At 35.1% G+C, this 17,129-nt stretch overlaps 1 protein-coding gene across 1 annotated transcript in view; it reads left to right on the forward strand.

The window, feature by feature from the left end:
- The first annotated feature begins 955 nt into the window (after positions 1-955).
- LOC134743477 (centaurin-gamma-1A) overlaps positions 956-17,129 on the forward strand; it is a 103,027-nt gene continuing 86,853 nt past the window's right edge. The window contains exon 1 of the mRNA XM_063676925.1: positions 956-1,471. Within this exon, the coding sequence (XP_063532995.1) occupies positions 1,315-1,471 (157 nt within the window). The 5' untranslated portion in view covers positions 956-1,314. The remainder of the gene's footprint in view (positions 1,472-17,129) is intronic.

A 17,129-nucleotide genomic window follows, 5' to 3' on the forward strand; every position in this document is an offset into this window, starting at 1 on the left:
ATCAGGGAAACTCTAGTCTTTAGATACTTTTCTATGAAACTGAGTCCTATACCTAGATTGATAGATTAGGACGTGTCTAATCTTGATCTAAATCGGGAATTACTCGGTTTTCAGCCACTGTTTTTATACCTTTTATTAAGTGGTATAAAAATGAGTTTTTCGTGAAAAAAAATGCGCACTTGTTAGCTTTTTTGGCATAGCGGTTAGGTTAGTAACGGTTGCTTTCGGTCACGTCGCGAAAAACCGTTTCCTTTTTTGTGTCTGCCGGGTTGGCTCGTTTATTGCGGTTCTTGTATATTACATTTAACCAACGACCTATATAACTCCGTAAAAGATGAATAAAGTAAGGAATAACGTGCCTCGGAAATCAAGAAAATTTGATTCTCGCACATCTGTGCGCTACCACCAATATCCAACCTTTGGCCTATTCTCGTTTAGATGGCGTTGACGGTTTCGTTTGTAATTTAACAATTTTAACACATATCAGTGAAATTTTAATACCAATAAAAAAATAATTTATCCATATATTGTATAAACATTTTTTTATATTTTTATTTTTAGTTTTAATCGTGTGTCGATAGATGGCAGTTAATTTACGGTGACTACAAAATTTACTATGACAGCACCCTGATACTATGATAGAGATCCTATATATTCTCTTACATTTGAAGTTTTTTACACTTAACACATTATATAATTCCCAAATTATAAAAAAAAATATTTTCTTAAACGTGAACTAAATACTATGTAAAAACCAAATGCTACTGACTGACTACCTGTCAATTTGCAATGACACCTGACCAAATCCCGCAATGCGTATGTAAAACATAACATAAAGATAACTCATATCAGTATCACATTTCATTCACACGTCCATAATTAAAACCACCACCAACAGGTAAACTGATAACACAGATTGAGGCAAGGGCAGTCAGATACACCCCACCGCGCCGCGCTCAGTGCGTTTCGAGCCTCCGTGCCGAGCTGACGTTCACGTGGTTTTTGCGTCTACTTGACACCCGTACATGTCATACACCCAATATGGCAACAGGATAGTGAACCGCGTGTGGAATAGTGATTGTGAATCGGATTTGACGGTTGTCTTTGATGTTTGGTCGGTCAGTTGACTGACTAGAAAGCATGGCTTGGGACGGTTTTTAATTGGATTGCGGTTAAAAATACTTGTGATAATCGTGAACTGTTTAAAAAAAATCGAGTCTAAGAGATGTCGTCGTAATTGCGTCGAAGTTTTTCAAAAGAACGCGCGCTTGCAATCGGAGCGCTATCGAAACATCGTTCGATTTTCGAATAAAAATGCTGGCCGTAAAGAATTTCTTCATGCCTGAGAAGCGGGTCGACTCGCCCCGATTCTCGAGGATGCCCGAAGCATTGATGAGGTCCATTAGGAGGAGGTCGTTAAGGGTGAAGAGGACCAAGTCGCTGGTGCTTGTCAGCGAGAAAAGGAAGTCCGGTGAGTGGTAGCGTATGCCATTTGTTTTTTTATTACGAGCTTTTATACAACTTCCTAAATTCGTGTATATTTAGGTTGTCTTCAAATTTTAAAAACCAATTTTCTATCATTTAGCCCAACCAGGACCAGGTGTTATAAAACCGATTTATTGTTTTGGTTTTTTGTAGTGGTTAATTGATAATATAGCGAAAAACAAAAAAAAACAGGGGTGTTTTTTTTTACTTTTAGGGTTATCTGGGTTATTCGCCTTTTACTCGAACTTTAAAAAAAGTTCAATCTGCGATGAAAGTTAGTAGGAAAAATTTAATTTATAACAAAAATCTTATTTAATATAAAAAACGATTGACGCAGATATCTTTATCGTTTCCCGGTTGATATCTTACTTTTACTTCCTGTTTTCAAGCATTTTAAAGTCGAGATTAAAAAAAGTAAAGCGGTATCCGTCCGTAATGTATCGTAGTAGTAACAGCAGTATCCGTTCTGTTGAATAATTAATTTATGTATTTATACGATTATGTCCAGGAAGTAATGAACGGAATACTAAAGTGACCTACCGCCGGGTTAGGTAAACCGATGCTTTACTTAGGTCTTAGTTTAGATGGCTTCCGAGACCTAGCTCGTAACTTGCTTAACAGTAATTAAACAATGAGGAGTTTGAAACCAACTGCTACTTTTGTAGTTTACGGAGCATTTGGTTCTTGCTTTCCTTTCTTGTTGAGTTTTTGGAACTGTTTACACTTTACAGTTTTATGCGGAAACTCGTATGTGTCAGTGTAGTACTTATGTACAAGCAAAAATAATTAATTACATCAATCAATATGCCACAAATTGTATTAAGGAGAAATGACATAACTTCTATATTTATACGTGTAATAGGTACGTGTTTTAAGGAGGAGACAGTAATTTGTTGTGTAGTTTAGGAAGCATTTGGTTCTTGCTTTCCTTTCCTGTTGAGTTTTTGGAACTGTACACTACAGTTTTATGCGGAAACTCGTATGTGTCAGTGTAGTACTTATGTACAAGCAAAAAAATTTAATTACATCAATCAATATGCCACAAATTGTATTAAGGAGAAATGACATAACTTCTATATTTATACGTGTAATAGGTACGTGTTTTAAGGAGGAGACAGTAATTTGTTGTGGTTTAGGAAGCATTTGGTTCTTGCTTTCCTTTCCTGTTGAGTTTTTGGAACTGTTTACACTACAGTTTTATGCGGAAACTCGTATGTGTCAGTGTAGTACTTATGTACAAGGAAAAATAATTAATTACATCAATCAATATGCCACAAATTGTATTAAGGAGAAATGACATAACTTCTATATTTATACGTGTAATAGGTACGTGTTTTAAGGAGGAGACAGTAATTTGTTGTGTAGTTTAGGAAGCATTTGGTTCTTGCTTTCCTTTCCTGTTGAGTTTTTGGAACTGTACACTACAGTTTTATGCGGAAACTCGTATGTGTCAGTGTAGTACTTATGTACAAGCAAAAATAATTAATTACATCAATCAATATGCCACAAATTGTATTAAGGAGAAATGACATAACTTCTATATTTATACGTGTAATAGGTACGTGTTTTAAGGGGGAAGCCAGTAATTTTTTGTGTAGTTTACGAAGCATTTGGTTCTTGCTTTCCTTTCCTGTTGAGTTTTTGGAACTGTTTACACTACAGTTTTATGCGGAAACTCGTATGTGTAGTAATTATGTATGTGTAAAAGCAAAAAGAATTACTTACATCAATCAATATACCCCAAATTCTATTAAGGAAAAATTACAGAACTCTATATTTATACGTGTAATAGGTACGTCTGGTACGTGTTTTAATATTTTTTGGCAATTAAGGTCGTAAATCACACGGAACAAATTCACCGACAATCAAATGAACATTAAATCTGATTAAACCTTGTACACTTATTAGTCATAGATAAACTCAAAAATAGGTAAAATTATAATTGCCTGAATCTTACACTTATCACCGGACTTCGCGTCTTCAATGTAGAAAATAGAGATTCTAGTATTTTGTTAAAAGACATTTCAAATTTAAAAGAGTAACCAGAGAAAAATCTCTATTTTTATATACCTAATCACAAATTGAACATCACGATAAATGAAGGGTACACGGAAAGAACATGTCTAGTCACTTTTTTCGGAAAATGAGATTTTTATTTCATAATGTCAGCTCTTAATTAACTAGTTATATGTTTAGCTGAATTAGTTATATGTTTATGTTTTTCCTCAGTCACCCGTTGACCACGAACGCTGTAAAGGGTTCGAAACGTCGGGATGTATTATAAATTCAATATACGCGATATAATCCGTTTTCATAGTTTTATTTCATGAGTAACTATCGCGGTAACCGAAGACAATATTATTATTAGTTATATTTTTTGCTACCACTAATATACATATGTAACACAATTTTTTTTTAGTTAAAAAAGACCTGGTCACGGAATTACCATACATTTTGACATGGTTCCAAATTTTAAAACTGGGATTACTCAAAATGTTACTAAAGTGACTAGACATGTTCTTTCCGTGTACCCTTCATATTTGTGATCTACCGCGAACCAATCCTTGATGCTTGATCCGATCTCATTAATTGCAAATCGTGGCATATTGTAGTTGTATGACATCAGCAGCCTTCTTGGAGTCATTAAACAATCTTGAATGAACGTAATGATCGTGATTATAACCTATTGTTCGACTCGATGACGCATTATGGCCAAAAGTTTAAAGATGGCTCTTGTACTATTTACTCGAGTGTTACAATGACTTTAAAAAATGCTTAAAACAGGCTAACAACTGGAAATCGCAATAATCCTGAAATTATTTTGAGCCAAATCATTAAAATTCAAAAACTAGTGTAATTTGTAGCGAAAATTGGCGATCATTAGCTGGGTGAAATAATTGTTGCTATAAATTTTACTAGGTATAGTTTTTTTTCTCAAATTTGTTGTTATAAGTTATACTAGTCTAGTGAGTTGTCTAGTAACCGAACTTACTTCTAATGATATGGCTTATTTATATGTATATGCAGATGTCAATCACAATGAGAAAATCAACAATGACATTTGACATCTGCGTACGCAATTTATAAATTGTAAAATGTGGTACTTAAACAATAAAATATAAAATAAATATACAATTAAATAAAAATTCAATATGTTTGTTAAAAACATATCGATATATTAACATTAAGATATGGCTTATGTTATAATAAAATCAGCACCATGATCAGTGTTTTTTTTTCTTTATAAAGCCAATTTGGTTGTCCAAACTAGTACTTTTTCTTATTTTTAGGACGGAATGAGACGAAACTGTGCACAATTTAAGATTAGGTGACCTCGTGACAAACACGAATGAATATTAATAAATAATAATAGACAGGTAGACGTGTATGTACAAATAATAAAAGTAATATTCTTTCAGATCTTGGTCAAATAAATCCAGTCCAGTTTTGCAAGGTTCTGGTAGGCTTCCGTAGCTCAATTGGTTAAGAGCAACGCACGGATTGCGGAGGTTGCGGGTTCAAATCCTGCCGGAAGTGTAACTTTTTCCATTTTTTCCTTTAATATAAAATTTTGTAATAAATATAGTATATGATAAACGGTCTGTATTTACATTAAAAAGAGTTTACAGGCTGGCCCAAAAACGCGTTGACAAATATTTTTAGGAATATTTTTCATACTTGCTCATCTTTTACAAAATATCATTAAAAGTTCGAACCACAATTATTTGACTAAAACAAATCCTTTAGCTTTGATACACAAATGCAAACGAAACGTTTGTTTAAATACTTTAAATTATCAAAAAAAAAACCGTAGCACAATAAAATGTTACGTAATCTGCAGGAGATGTATCGTTTAAGAACAAGTCAACAGATGCTTAACCCAAGAGAGAACTTTTTTAATAACAAAACTTCCGTGAGACATAGACATATTAAATATATTAATAACGGAGAGAACTGTTAATGCTTATAAAAAACTTAATCGTGCACTTACACTAGTAACAAACTGACATACATAATTCAATATCCCAGCTAATCTAATCCATACTAGGTTAAATATATTTCTTACTTAACGAGCGACGACACTTGCGCAAACTTATAAAAGCATACGGCTAAATTTGGAACTAGTTCAAAGTCATACTTTTTAAGACCTCGTGTATGATGTTAGCGCCGCAGCCATCGGCAAAACTAACTTTGTTAACAAACTTGTCTATTGAAGTTGAATAAATCTGTAACTATCTTATTTTCATAATAACTTAGCTTCAATAGTTAAACAGTAGCGACGCGGTTAACCGCATAGATAACTTTGTAGCTTTGATAACTGTCGAAGAGAAAATCGGTGAATTTGTCATCTCATTCTTTAGAAAACGCTATACATTATTCATTGCACGAAAATCTAAGCGTAATATCACGTAACTCTGCTTTTTGCTTCCTTGAACACGAATAGTTTTTACCCAAAGTAATTTAAGTTGGAAAAACCGCGGAATCGAGCAAAAATGTGTCTTATTCCTTTTTAGGAAAAGCATTTGATACAAACACTATTACGATGGTATAGTATAAATGTCGTGTTCAGAAAAACAGAAGTAACTGCTAAAGTCGTTATGCATCTTGATGACTTGACACTTTAATACGTCTAGGTACTTAAAGAAGTCTGATTGCGAGAAGCAAATAAGGAACAATTATAACTTTGATGAGAATCTTTGCTCTGCGTGAAGACACGTTTGAATTTCTTCGCAGATGTATGACGACGATCGTAATAAAAGCAACACTTTTGAACATAGATGATCCTTCTGTCTATACTAATAAGGTTTATTAAGTGCCAGTTAATAGTGTCAATGGTACATGTAGCACAAGTATGGCACATTAGCCCGTCTTCCCATGGGAACGTTTCTAAGTAAACAATGGCATATGTGGCAGTCCATCCAGCGAAAACATTGCAAGAATAACTGAAGTTGAACAAAAGACAATGTTTTGAACTGTTTTCTTTTTAATCGGTTTCTGATTATATGCGCTTACAGATAAAAATGGCGGTGCGACAAATTTAAGGAAACTTTAAACCGTATGTGTTGGAGATATAGATTTATATTTTCTGTTTCTAATAGATTCTCAACAAGCTAGAAGTCGTCGGATGTCGTATATGACACATGTCAAGTTGGCTTTCCAGCCAAACCCACACAAAGGTTAAAAGTTAATTCTCGAAGACTCTATAGGTAGAGTCAGACCAAGATAAGTCTGCAACGATGTTGATAGCACACGCAGTGCAAGTGTTATTTTAAACGTCAAACTTCTATGAAATTATGACGCGGAGTAAAACCCTTGCAATGCGTGTGTCATCAAAATCGTTGCAGACTTGCAGACTCTAAGGCGAACACTGGCGATTTGCGAGCGAGTTGAAAGCGAGGCGAGCGCGCATGCAGCGAGTTCGCCGCGAGTGCGCAACGATTTCGCTCCCTTGCGAACTCGCTGCGCTCTCACCTCGCTTTCAACTCGCTCGTAAATCGCCAGTGTGCCTGCGCCCTAAGTGTCGATTTGTTTCGGTGTACCTATTGAATAACCCACAAATAACTCTAGTATCTCAATTTATTTTATATAGGTATTTTCTTGTCACTAAATAACTACATTGTATACTTTCTGTTTAATTGTATCTTAACCTGTCTTATGTACAATAAAGTGATAACATACATACATAACTACCATTTGACTTATTTCGCATCAAGCACCAAATTTCAAACAAATTAGCCTCAAGCGAAAGGTGCCGTAACTCTAATGCAAATTAACATGCTTAATCAATTAAGTGATGGTGGTGATAACGTAATTGGGTACGTCGTTGCCGCTCAGAGAGCAGACGGGGAATGACCTGAAACGGCTTCAGATTAAAATGTTGTAAACATCGTTAGGTAATATGGCGCTTACGGCGTTTGAGTTTTGAGGGGTATCTTTTTTGAATTAGCCTTTTTTTTTGAGGTTTGAGGGAAACTTGGTTATATTATAAGTTAACAGAATATCATCATGGTAGGGCGTTCCTCTCTAATCTATAAAAGTCCGATAGTTGACAACTAAAAAATAATTAAAATATTTAAATTAAGTACCTTTTCTCCTGACGCATATAGAAGTAATAATTTTTTTATCGTGCTTTTACGTGGAGATAACTTACGAATTTTGGGTTACCCTTTTTTTAAGCGGCGAAGAATTTGATTAAGTGATTTATATTATATGAAAAAAATCTAGGTATCTCTAAAACAGCATTGATTTGATCTATTTCTGAATCAGTGATTTAGTGAGCAGATTATTTTTCTTCTTAAGTTGTTTATAATATCAATATAAAAGTAAAATCCAAAAAACACGCACAAAAACAATACAAAAATCATAAACAGCGTGAGCAGTTGGAAATAGTAGTGGGTGTGCAAGGACTTTAGCATCTCAAAACTGTCATTAAGAACACTAGCGACCTCTATGTTCCCCCTCTATGTCTGGCCTTCAAAACCGAAGGAGACAGTGGACCTACATTTCACCTGTATCAATACCATGTCAGAGAACCTCTTCATTCAATTTAGGGGACGTTTAGATCGGTCTACAGATCAAATTCACCCATTGTCTCGTAAGTTTATGAATAGAGAGAATGGTATTGTATGGATCTTAGATACAATTTATCATTGTCTAGGTATGCTTTAGAGTACGTGGATACTTCTATACATTTATTGGTAGATATAAATACTACTATAAATGTATAGGAAGATGGAGTTCGTCTAAAGTGAAGAACTGCCATTATGAACGTCATATTTTCATCGCTTTTTCATTGCAAATGCCATGCGGAGTTAATTTGGTCCGACAATAATACAATTTCTGTACGAATCGAGTTAGAGAATGACGTAAAACGAATATTTACATTTAAATTAACTATTGTTATAGCCATATTAATCAAATAACCATATGTTATTACTGCAATGCAAATAATGACGCCATCGTACATTCATGAAACACACCTAAACTAATATTAGCCGGTTCAATGCCTATAAAAATACCTTTTTATACGTGATAGTGACACATTTCTAGAATTTAGTTTCTATTTGGTTTCAAAATATGTTACTGATGTTTATACTACTAGTCTTTCATTATATTACCAGCAAAACAAACATTATAAAAAAATAGGTAAGTAATTAAAAATTCTGATAAAGCAAAAAGTTCAGTTGAATAATTTTTATCGCAAATTAATGTAACTGTAATTTACGACACTTTATAGCAATGGCTAAATATTAAACATTGGTTAGTGTTACTTTTTATTACTTATTTAATGTTTACAGTTGATGAACCATTGGATTTCAAAGATTTATTTTTTTAAACTGGAGCTATTTTTACTATCTATTTCAAAAATAGATTAAATCTCTAACATGTTATAATTAATCATGGATTAATTGAACCCTCTTTTTGCATTATTTTTTTATAAAAAAAATACTCTTTTATATTTGACCATAGGGTTAAACCCATTGGCTAGGCCGAATAAAAAGGGCACACATTTTTTAATCGAAAAGAAAAAGAAATTGCTCGTAAGTGCATATTTTGTTAAATCGTAAAAAACACAAGTTCCCTTAGCAACCAAGAAAAATAACCGCCTACAACGACCCTAACCTCTAAACAATTTACCCCGCACCTGCGCACGCGTTCCTATCGCATAACGCATGCGAGTCCAACACAGGACAGGTCAACCACTTGAACCAGTGTGTGAGTGTGAGTTAACCTGAAAAGTTAGAATCTTGAGCGTAGCGAGGGGCTCAAAAACACGAGATGTAAAATAACTTTGCTCTCGTGTGACACATATAATTTTTCAACCAGTAGTGAGAAAATGTATTTCGAATTTGTAATAGACCCCGAAGTATGAAGTGGCAGTTCATGGCCTTAACTAAATTAAAAAGCTACTTTGTTTCACTCCCTGGAGTGACGAGAGTCGCACTTTCGTCACCCTCTGGGGTGACGAAAGTAGGCTTGTTCGAGCTGCTGAAATGAAAAATAATATTTCATGGCCGCAGTGATCGGAAAAGGCATAGTATAAATACCTGAACTTGGTAGAGCAAAGTCATAGTGTTGACTCCCTTGCGATTTTTTTTCCGGGATTAAAGTCCCGGAAACGTACTAAGTAAATAAAATAGTTATTGGCAAACAAGGCACCAAGCCCCAATCATCCTATTTTTGACCACACTAAAAAGACTCAAAAAAGGACTAGTCACGATTCGAAAGACTGTTGTATTTTAAGCCCAGAGTTTTATAAAACTAAGTCGAGTACTACTAATTTAGACTATTAAAATTGGAAAACTTACGAGTAGGTACAGTCTCTACTCGAAATTATAAAGAATTTTGTTTTGATCCTCTGACTTACTCTCTCTTATACTATACCACGCTATACTGGTTGGCTCAGCGTACTCAGCTAGATTCGCCGGCGCTTCGTGAGCAACTTTAAATACAAGTCGCGTGCCAAACTAAATGCCACATATAACGTTACAACGCTCCACTCTAACTTGCCCTGTCACCCCAAAGTCACTGAAAACGTTCCTTCTTTACTAACAGACCATTTTACACTGGTCGAGACTAATAGCTAATTATCTTGTGCTTTTTTCAAAGGACATTCGTTATGCTAATTTAGTAATTAAAGTCATGTTTGCGGAAAAAAAACGGAGTAAGATTAGGATCGAAGTTATAATTAGGTTGATTGAAGGATAATTTTCTCAAATTATTGTATTTTTCAAGCGGCGGGTACAGTGACAGATGTCATCTAGAAATCTTTAGGCTCTAGAAATCCGTACCCAAAGGGTAAAAACGGGACTCTATTACTAAGACTCCGCTCTCCGTCCGTCTGTCTATATATCTGTCCGTCTGTCTGTCTGTAAGAACATAGAGTAAATTAGGGTAGTTTTTAGGGTTCCGTACCCAAAGGGTAAAAACGGGACCCTATTACTAAGACTCCGCTGTCCGTCTGTCACCAGGCTGTATCTCATGAACCGTGATAGCTAGACAGTTGAAATTTTCACAGATGATGTATTTCTGTTGCCTCTATAACAACAAATACTTAAAACAGAATAAAATACATATTTAAGTGGGGCTCCCAGACAGCAAACGTGATTTTTTTGCCGTTATTAATCGTAATGGTACGGAACCCTTCGTGTGCGAGTCCCACTCGCACTTGGCCAGGTTTTTTAAATGTAGGTAGACGAATAGGACAGGTTAACTTACATGAATATACTCGTACGTATAGATACCTAATCCTATATTTTTATTTACTTTTATATGGTCGTATTTAAATGAATTAAATTTACTTTTTATTTAATAAATGTCAGTATAACGAACAAAAATTACAATACAATAACAACTTAAGACTAAACTTAAGCCTAGTCAAAAAGTCCCCCCCGAGTTGTCCCTGGCGCAAAGGTGCCCATCACACTAGCCGCGTTACCACGTTGAATTGCGATGGACAACCTTTGCACCAGGTACGAACCCGCGCGTATTTAAATTATAATTATATTTTGAATATAATTTTATTTTATAATTATATATGTTATTACTAAATGACACTAAATTTAACATTGTTTGCAACAAATACAAACGGCAACAATCCCAACTGTACAGTCGCCATCAGATATATCGGAGCGGCCGAGGCGCTCACAAATATCTGAACAGGCCTCTGTTGTCAAGGCGTTAAGTGCGTTTTCAGATATTTTTGAGCACCTTGGCCGCTTCGATATATCTGATGGCGACTGTACATATCGGTGAACCATGATGGGTGAACCTATTACTAAAGGCATTAACAGTGTGGGCAATCATAATGGATAATCACAAGTAAAATAAAATAATCTAATACGGTCTTTGAACTGCACATTCCTCAAACGTAATAAATTATTAAGTCATTAGTATGACGACTAGCAATTTAAGTAATTAATTTCATTGATAACGCGTAGAACATATTTGTCATGTTTATTTCCATTTTTATGTTAGGTAGGTACTAGATAAGCACTAATTAACAATAAAAATAGGCCAGCAGGTATAGGTAAAAGTCGATGATAAATACATGATTCTTAAATGTCGTTTCCGTAAATCACGTCAATAAATAGCCTCACTTTGCAATTCAAACCCTATTAGTACGGTTTATACTTAAAATGCACGCCGAATACGAATTGTAAAAATCTAGCCAAAATGTAAAATGGTTGGATTCTTTAATTTCTTTTAAATGCGCCATTTTAGTGCTTCGAATGTAAATCGGTATTGTTTTTTAAATTCACACGCATTTGTATCGATATTTTTAGAAATGATTCCACCCAGATGTTATTCTATAAGACCACATTAATATGAAACTTGAGTACCATATGTTATATACTAATAACATCAACAGTTTTCACCATTGGTATTTATTATCTGCGGCGGGAGAGCTTATCTGGGGCGACCAACTGGGAGACGTCCGGTCGGAAGGCCTAGGTACCGGTGGATCGATGAGGTCCAGAAGGACCTATGTGACATCCAGGCGGCTGAATGGCGTCGGATCGCACAGGATAGGAACGAATGGCGAAACCTAGTATCGGAGGCCAAGTTCCAATTCGGGTCGCTGAGCCAGCGAAGTAAGTAAGTAAGTATTTATTATCCTTCGCAAAGGTTTACAAATTTAAAGTTACTTATTGCGGGCGATGATACCTACCTACGTACAGCAGAGAAAAGGCACCCCCCCTGCATACAAAGTTCTGTAAATTCGTATGGACGTGCGGTACCTTTTCTCTGCAGCTGACTGTACATTAACAACCTATGTACCTAGTCCCTATTAATAGACATAAGTTTACTTTATGTTACATAATATGTACTTAATAAAAATAGTTGTCTAAAAACATGAACAATTCGATTGTCTGTACCTACATATTTCATGAGTTTCATAACAATAAGCTGCTTTGTTTTATTTTTTAGTTCTTCAGTCTTAAAAAATCTCTGTTGGCAATTTCATGATATAAATAAAAACATTAATCATCTGAATAAACCTCAATTACTACATAAAATCTAAGCGTGCTTCTATAAAAACATATTTCAAGCCAATGAAGAAGATTGGCTTTATCCATGACAAATTTTTGGCCGCGGAGCTCCAGCATGCCAGGCGCGCGCTCCAGGCAAACGAGCTCAGGATACCGCGGGTCAACCAGAGGTCCCACATTAAGATCCCCACAGTCGAGCGCAGGCCTGCCATTCTGCCTTTTGTCAGGGGGGTCACGGACAGGATCAGCCACATCTTGAAGCGTGCTTCTATAAAAACATATTTCAAGCCAATGAAGAAGATGTCACAATTCCTGAGGCCTGTAAAATGCAATACCCCTCTACAGACTGCAGGAGTGTACAGGCTGGACTGTGAGTGTGGCCTATCATATGTCGGGCAGACGAAACGGAGCATTTCCACTCGGGTGAAGGAACACATAGCTGATGTCAAGCACCGTCGACCTAGGTCTGCTGTCTGTGAGCATGTCATGGATAAAGCCAATCACTCAATCAAGTTTGATAAGCCTCTGGTTCTTGCCAAGGAGAAGCGTTACATACCCAGAATGCTGCGCGAGGCCATTGAGATTAAGAAATATCGAAACTTTAATAGGGAAGATGGCTTTTCTCTACCACCAGCTTGGGATCCTGTAGTCCACCTGATAAAGGAGCAAGTGAGACATAGACTGTGAGACCGTAGTGTTGGATGATGCTGGACATTCTGATGTTTTGAAAAGATGTGTCCCGCCGAGTTTGTTGCCGGTCCCATATTGGGATACCCTCCTACAATTTAGGAGGGAATTAAATCTTCTCGGGTCCGTGGTGTAGGGTTGGAGCCGGCATAGTTTATTTTTATCGCGTATATATATATATCTTTACTTGAAAAATAATTATAGTGTATAACTAGCCTTATGAACCGATTTTGCATGTACAACCAGCCTTAAAGTTTGTAGTCTATGATTGTTCATTATTTTAGTATGTGGGTATTTTTGCATTTTGTAATTTTTCCTCAGTCACCCGTTGACCACGAACGCTGTAAAGAGTTCGAAACGTCGGGATGTATTATAAATTCAATATACGCGATATAATCCGTTTTCATAGTTTTATTTCATGAGTAACTATCGCGGTAACCGAAGACAATATTACATAAAATCTATCAAAAATGATCATGATATCTTTAATAACAGTAAACTGCAATTCAAGAAAAAAGTACTGAAATTGGTAATGGATAGTTAATAAGAGATCATAGGCATAATACCTACATAGTAACTATTATTGTAAAATAGTCTTGTTAGTCGTTACTGCTTTGTTTATTTTTGTTTTTGTTTTTTCTTTTTTTTTTCTTTACTTTGGCTCTTTCTCCCTTAGTAGTCATAATTTTGTTTGATGAGCTTGCACCTAGTGTTAGTAAATTGGTAACTGTATGAAGTACCCTAAGAGTAGTTTAAGTGTAGTATATTTCCATTACATGTTTTAGTGAGAGCTGTTAAGGGAATAAGTGAATGTCCTTAATGTGTATTTGTAAACTCATCTCCTGCTCACTTATTTCTGTTTGCTTTCCAAATAAATAAAATAAAATAAAATGATAAGAAGATAAGCATAATTTTGACATTGATGCAAATTTATAGTGTAATTTTTATCCTCAAATAAATCTAAATCTAAATCTAAATCTCCTAAGCCGCGGGCGGGTAACAATTATGAAAATTCTGTACTTAAATAATGACTGTACTTAAAAATACATATTGCATTAGGTCACATTTCAAATACAAATAACCTGCTACCTTGACCGCTGGCAATCCGCCAAGAATTTAACCCGTACAAACCGTTGCCGAAAAACTCTTATTACACTGCCCTTATGGTCGAATTTCCAACAAAGCCCTATCTAGAACTAGCTATTTGGTATCCCTCCAAAAACCTGGATTAGAATCTCTAATCTCGACATTGAAAGTTTAGATTTCAATGGTTCTGTAAAATACATGTGTATAGGAATCTGACCTATTTGGCAAAGGCTAGCAAAATGCCAAGTTAAAATTGGGGGTGCATTTCAGAGATATATGTAATAGAAACTGGCATTTCATATTCATAGTAAAACGGAGCACTATTTCAATGACAATGGAACGTTAAATATTTTTCTCAAAAATGGACGGCAAAGTCGACGTTGCCGGTTAAAAAATAAGTCGCGAAGTGCGTAGTTTATGGTCAGTCAAAAAATTAAGGCGCTTCGCGCAGTTTTTGGCCAAACACTGTTACTTTTTAGAGCTTATAACTTCTAAATGAGTCAACCAAAAATTATGAAAAAAATATATATGCATCTTCACTCTATGGATAACAATCGCAACATTTGACGTTTTTCCTGAAAGTTGTAGTTTCACCGAAAAAAAAATAAGACGACAGGCCGTTTTGCGGCTAACTTTGCTTATAACTTCTAAACGGCTTAATCGATTAAAATTATTTTTAAACTAACAAAAATGTTTTAACAGGTTCTACAAATGCAACATAGCTTTTCTTAATCAAAAAATATTTTCTTAAGAAATCGAACGTTTTTCCACATTTTATGCGTATGCAGCCTGAAAATGGCGTGGCCGGCAGTCGTGTGCCAGCTTTGAGACGAGGAGGCTGTGTCCCTCGTCGCTCCGTGCCTTCCTTGCACTATGTTCGCTTATGCACAAGCAAAGTGCTATAATACGGAGTTATTGTGGCCAAAGAATAAATAACTGCAGAGCGCTGATTTGGTTGCGACGCGCATTAGCGAGCGCAACACGGTATTTTGCGGTCTATTACAATGAATGTAATGATAATATCCATATATATTATACCATAATATACGTATGTTTGAGAAAACTTCATTTGAAATAAATAAATAAATGTTTTCTAACCGACACATTATAATGTCATTCAAGTTTTACGTTTTGAATAATGTTCCATTCCATCTTGAAACAATAAATAATTGATTTAACATAAGCTACCTATTACCTATTACGTTGTATGTATGAATAGTACCTGTTAAAAAACATTGTTTTTGTAGTTTAAAAATAATTTTAATCGATTAAGAACTAGCAAAACGGTCTATCGTATTTTTATTTACGGAAAAACTTACTATTAAGTTTATTGTAGGTTTAGTTAAGTAGTAATTAGTGTTAAATAGTGTAATTGTAGTTATGTCTGTAAATTTTTCATGGGTGATCCTTGCCTGTTAATAAACGTTTTATTATTCTATTATTATTTGTATCTCCTTCTGGATTTCAGTAATTATTTCATTGGGTCAACTTGGTGTATTATGTCTTCTAAATGGGTAAACAAAAAATTATGAAAAAAATATATATGAATCTTCACTTATAGTTTTACCGTAATAAAAATAATAAAACAGGCCAATTTGCGGCTAACTATGGTTATTTTTACTAAACGGCTAAATCAATTAAAATTATTTTTAAACTAACAATAATGTTTTAATAGCTGACGGTCTTTCCACCGCGATACAACCGGCCGACGATTTGTTTTATTAACAATATCATCTAAACTACCATCTGACAAAGTATGAAATGGGATGCGATGACTGAAAATATTTTTTTTACATGTTCATGTGACCAGCTGACGGTCCACCGAGATACAACCGGCTGACCATTTTTTTAATTCACAATAGCATCTAAACTATCATCTGACACAGTATCAAGCGGGAGGCGAAAACAATTTTTTTTGCGTGTTTCGGTGGCTGCCATTCCTCAACCCATCAACGGAGCGGCAGCTGACGTCCACAGGGGTTCATCATACATAGCCGTTAACCACTAAAAAAATAAATGACTGCAAAGCGCTGATTTGGTTGTGGCGCGCTTGTAATAAAAACTGGCCAAGTGCGAGTCGGAGTCGCGTTCCAAGGGTTCCGTACATTACTCAAATAAAACAATTTATTTTTTATGTAAAACGTGCGTGAAATGTCTTTAATAAACCCGTAGGGGTTGGATCAAAAACTAAATAATTAAGTCCGACTCACGCTTGACTGCTCATTTCTAATAAGTTTTCCTGTGATCTATAGGTAAGGTAAAGATCTATTTTGTGTATTTTTTTCAAAATTTTATACCCTATATAATTGTATACTAGTGTCGGAGATAAGGGGGGAGAATGCTCATTTTTTGCCTATTTTCGTGAATAACTTCTAAACAATTTAAAAGTGCATGTTGCTAGGCCTATTTAAATAAAGAATATATTGAATTGAATTGAATTGAATTGACTGTTTATCCTAAAATTATAAAAAATATACATTTAAGATTCTCACAATGAGCTCTTTCATTTGATATGTAACACGATATAGTTTGAAAAACTTTTTTTTTTAATTTTCTCTTTTACCCCCCAAAAGTGGCCCCCGTGTTTAAAATTAATTTGTTTACGTTACATGTCCGTCTTTGGGTCACAAACATATATACACAAAATTTCAACTTAATTGGTTCAGTCGTTTCCGAGTAAATAGGCTGTGACAGACGGACAGACAGACAGACAGACGCACGAGTGATCCTATAAGGGTTCCGTTTTTTCCTTTTGAGGTACGGAACCCTAATAATGATGATATTCCCACGTGATGATTGAGAAAACTTCGAACTTCGAAAAATAACACATTTGTAGTAGTATATGAAGCTAGTAGGTACTTTAATTTTATAAGTTAA

The sequence above is a fragment of the Cydia strobilella genome, chromosome 8 (genome assembly GCF_947568885.1).
Source record: "Cydia strobilella chromosome 8, ilCydStro3.1, whole genome shotgun sequence".
NCBI classification, from domain to species: domain Eukaryota; kingdom Metazoa; phylum Arthropoda; class Insecta; order Lepidoptera; family Tortricidae; genus Cydia; species Cydia strobilella.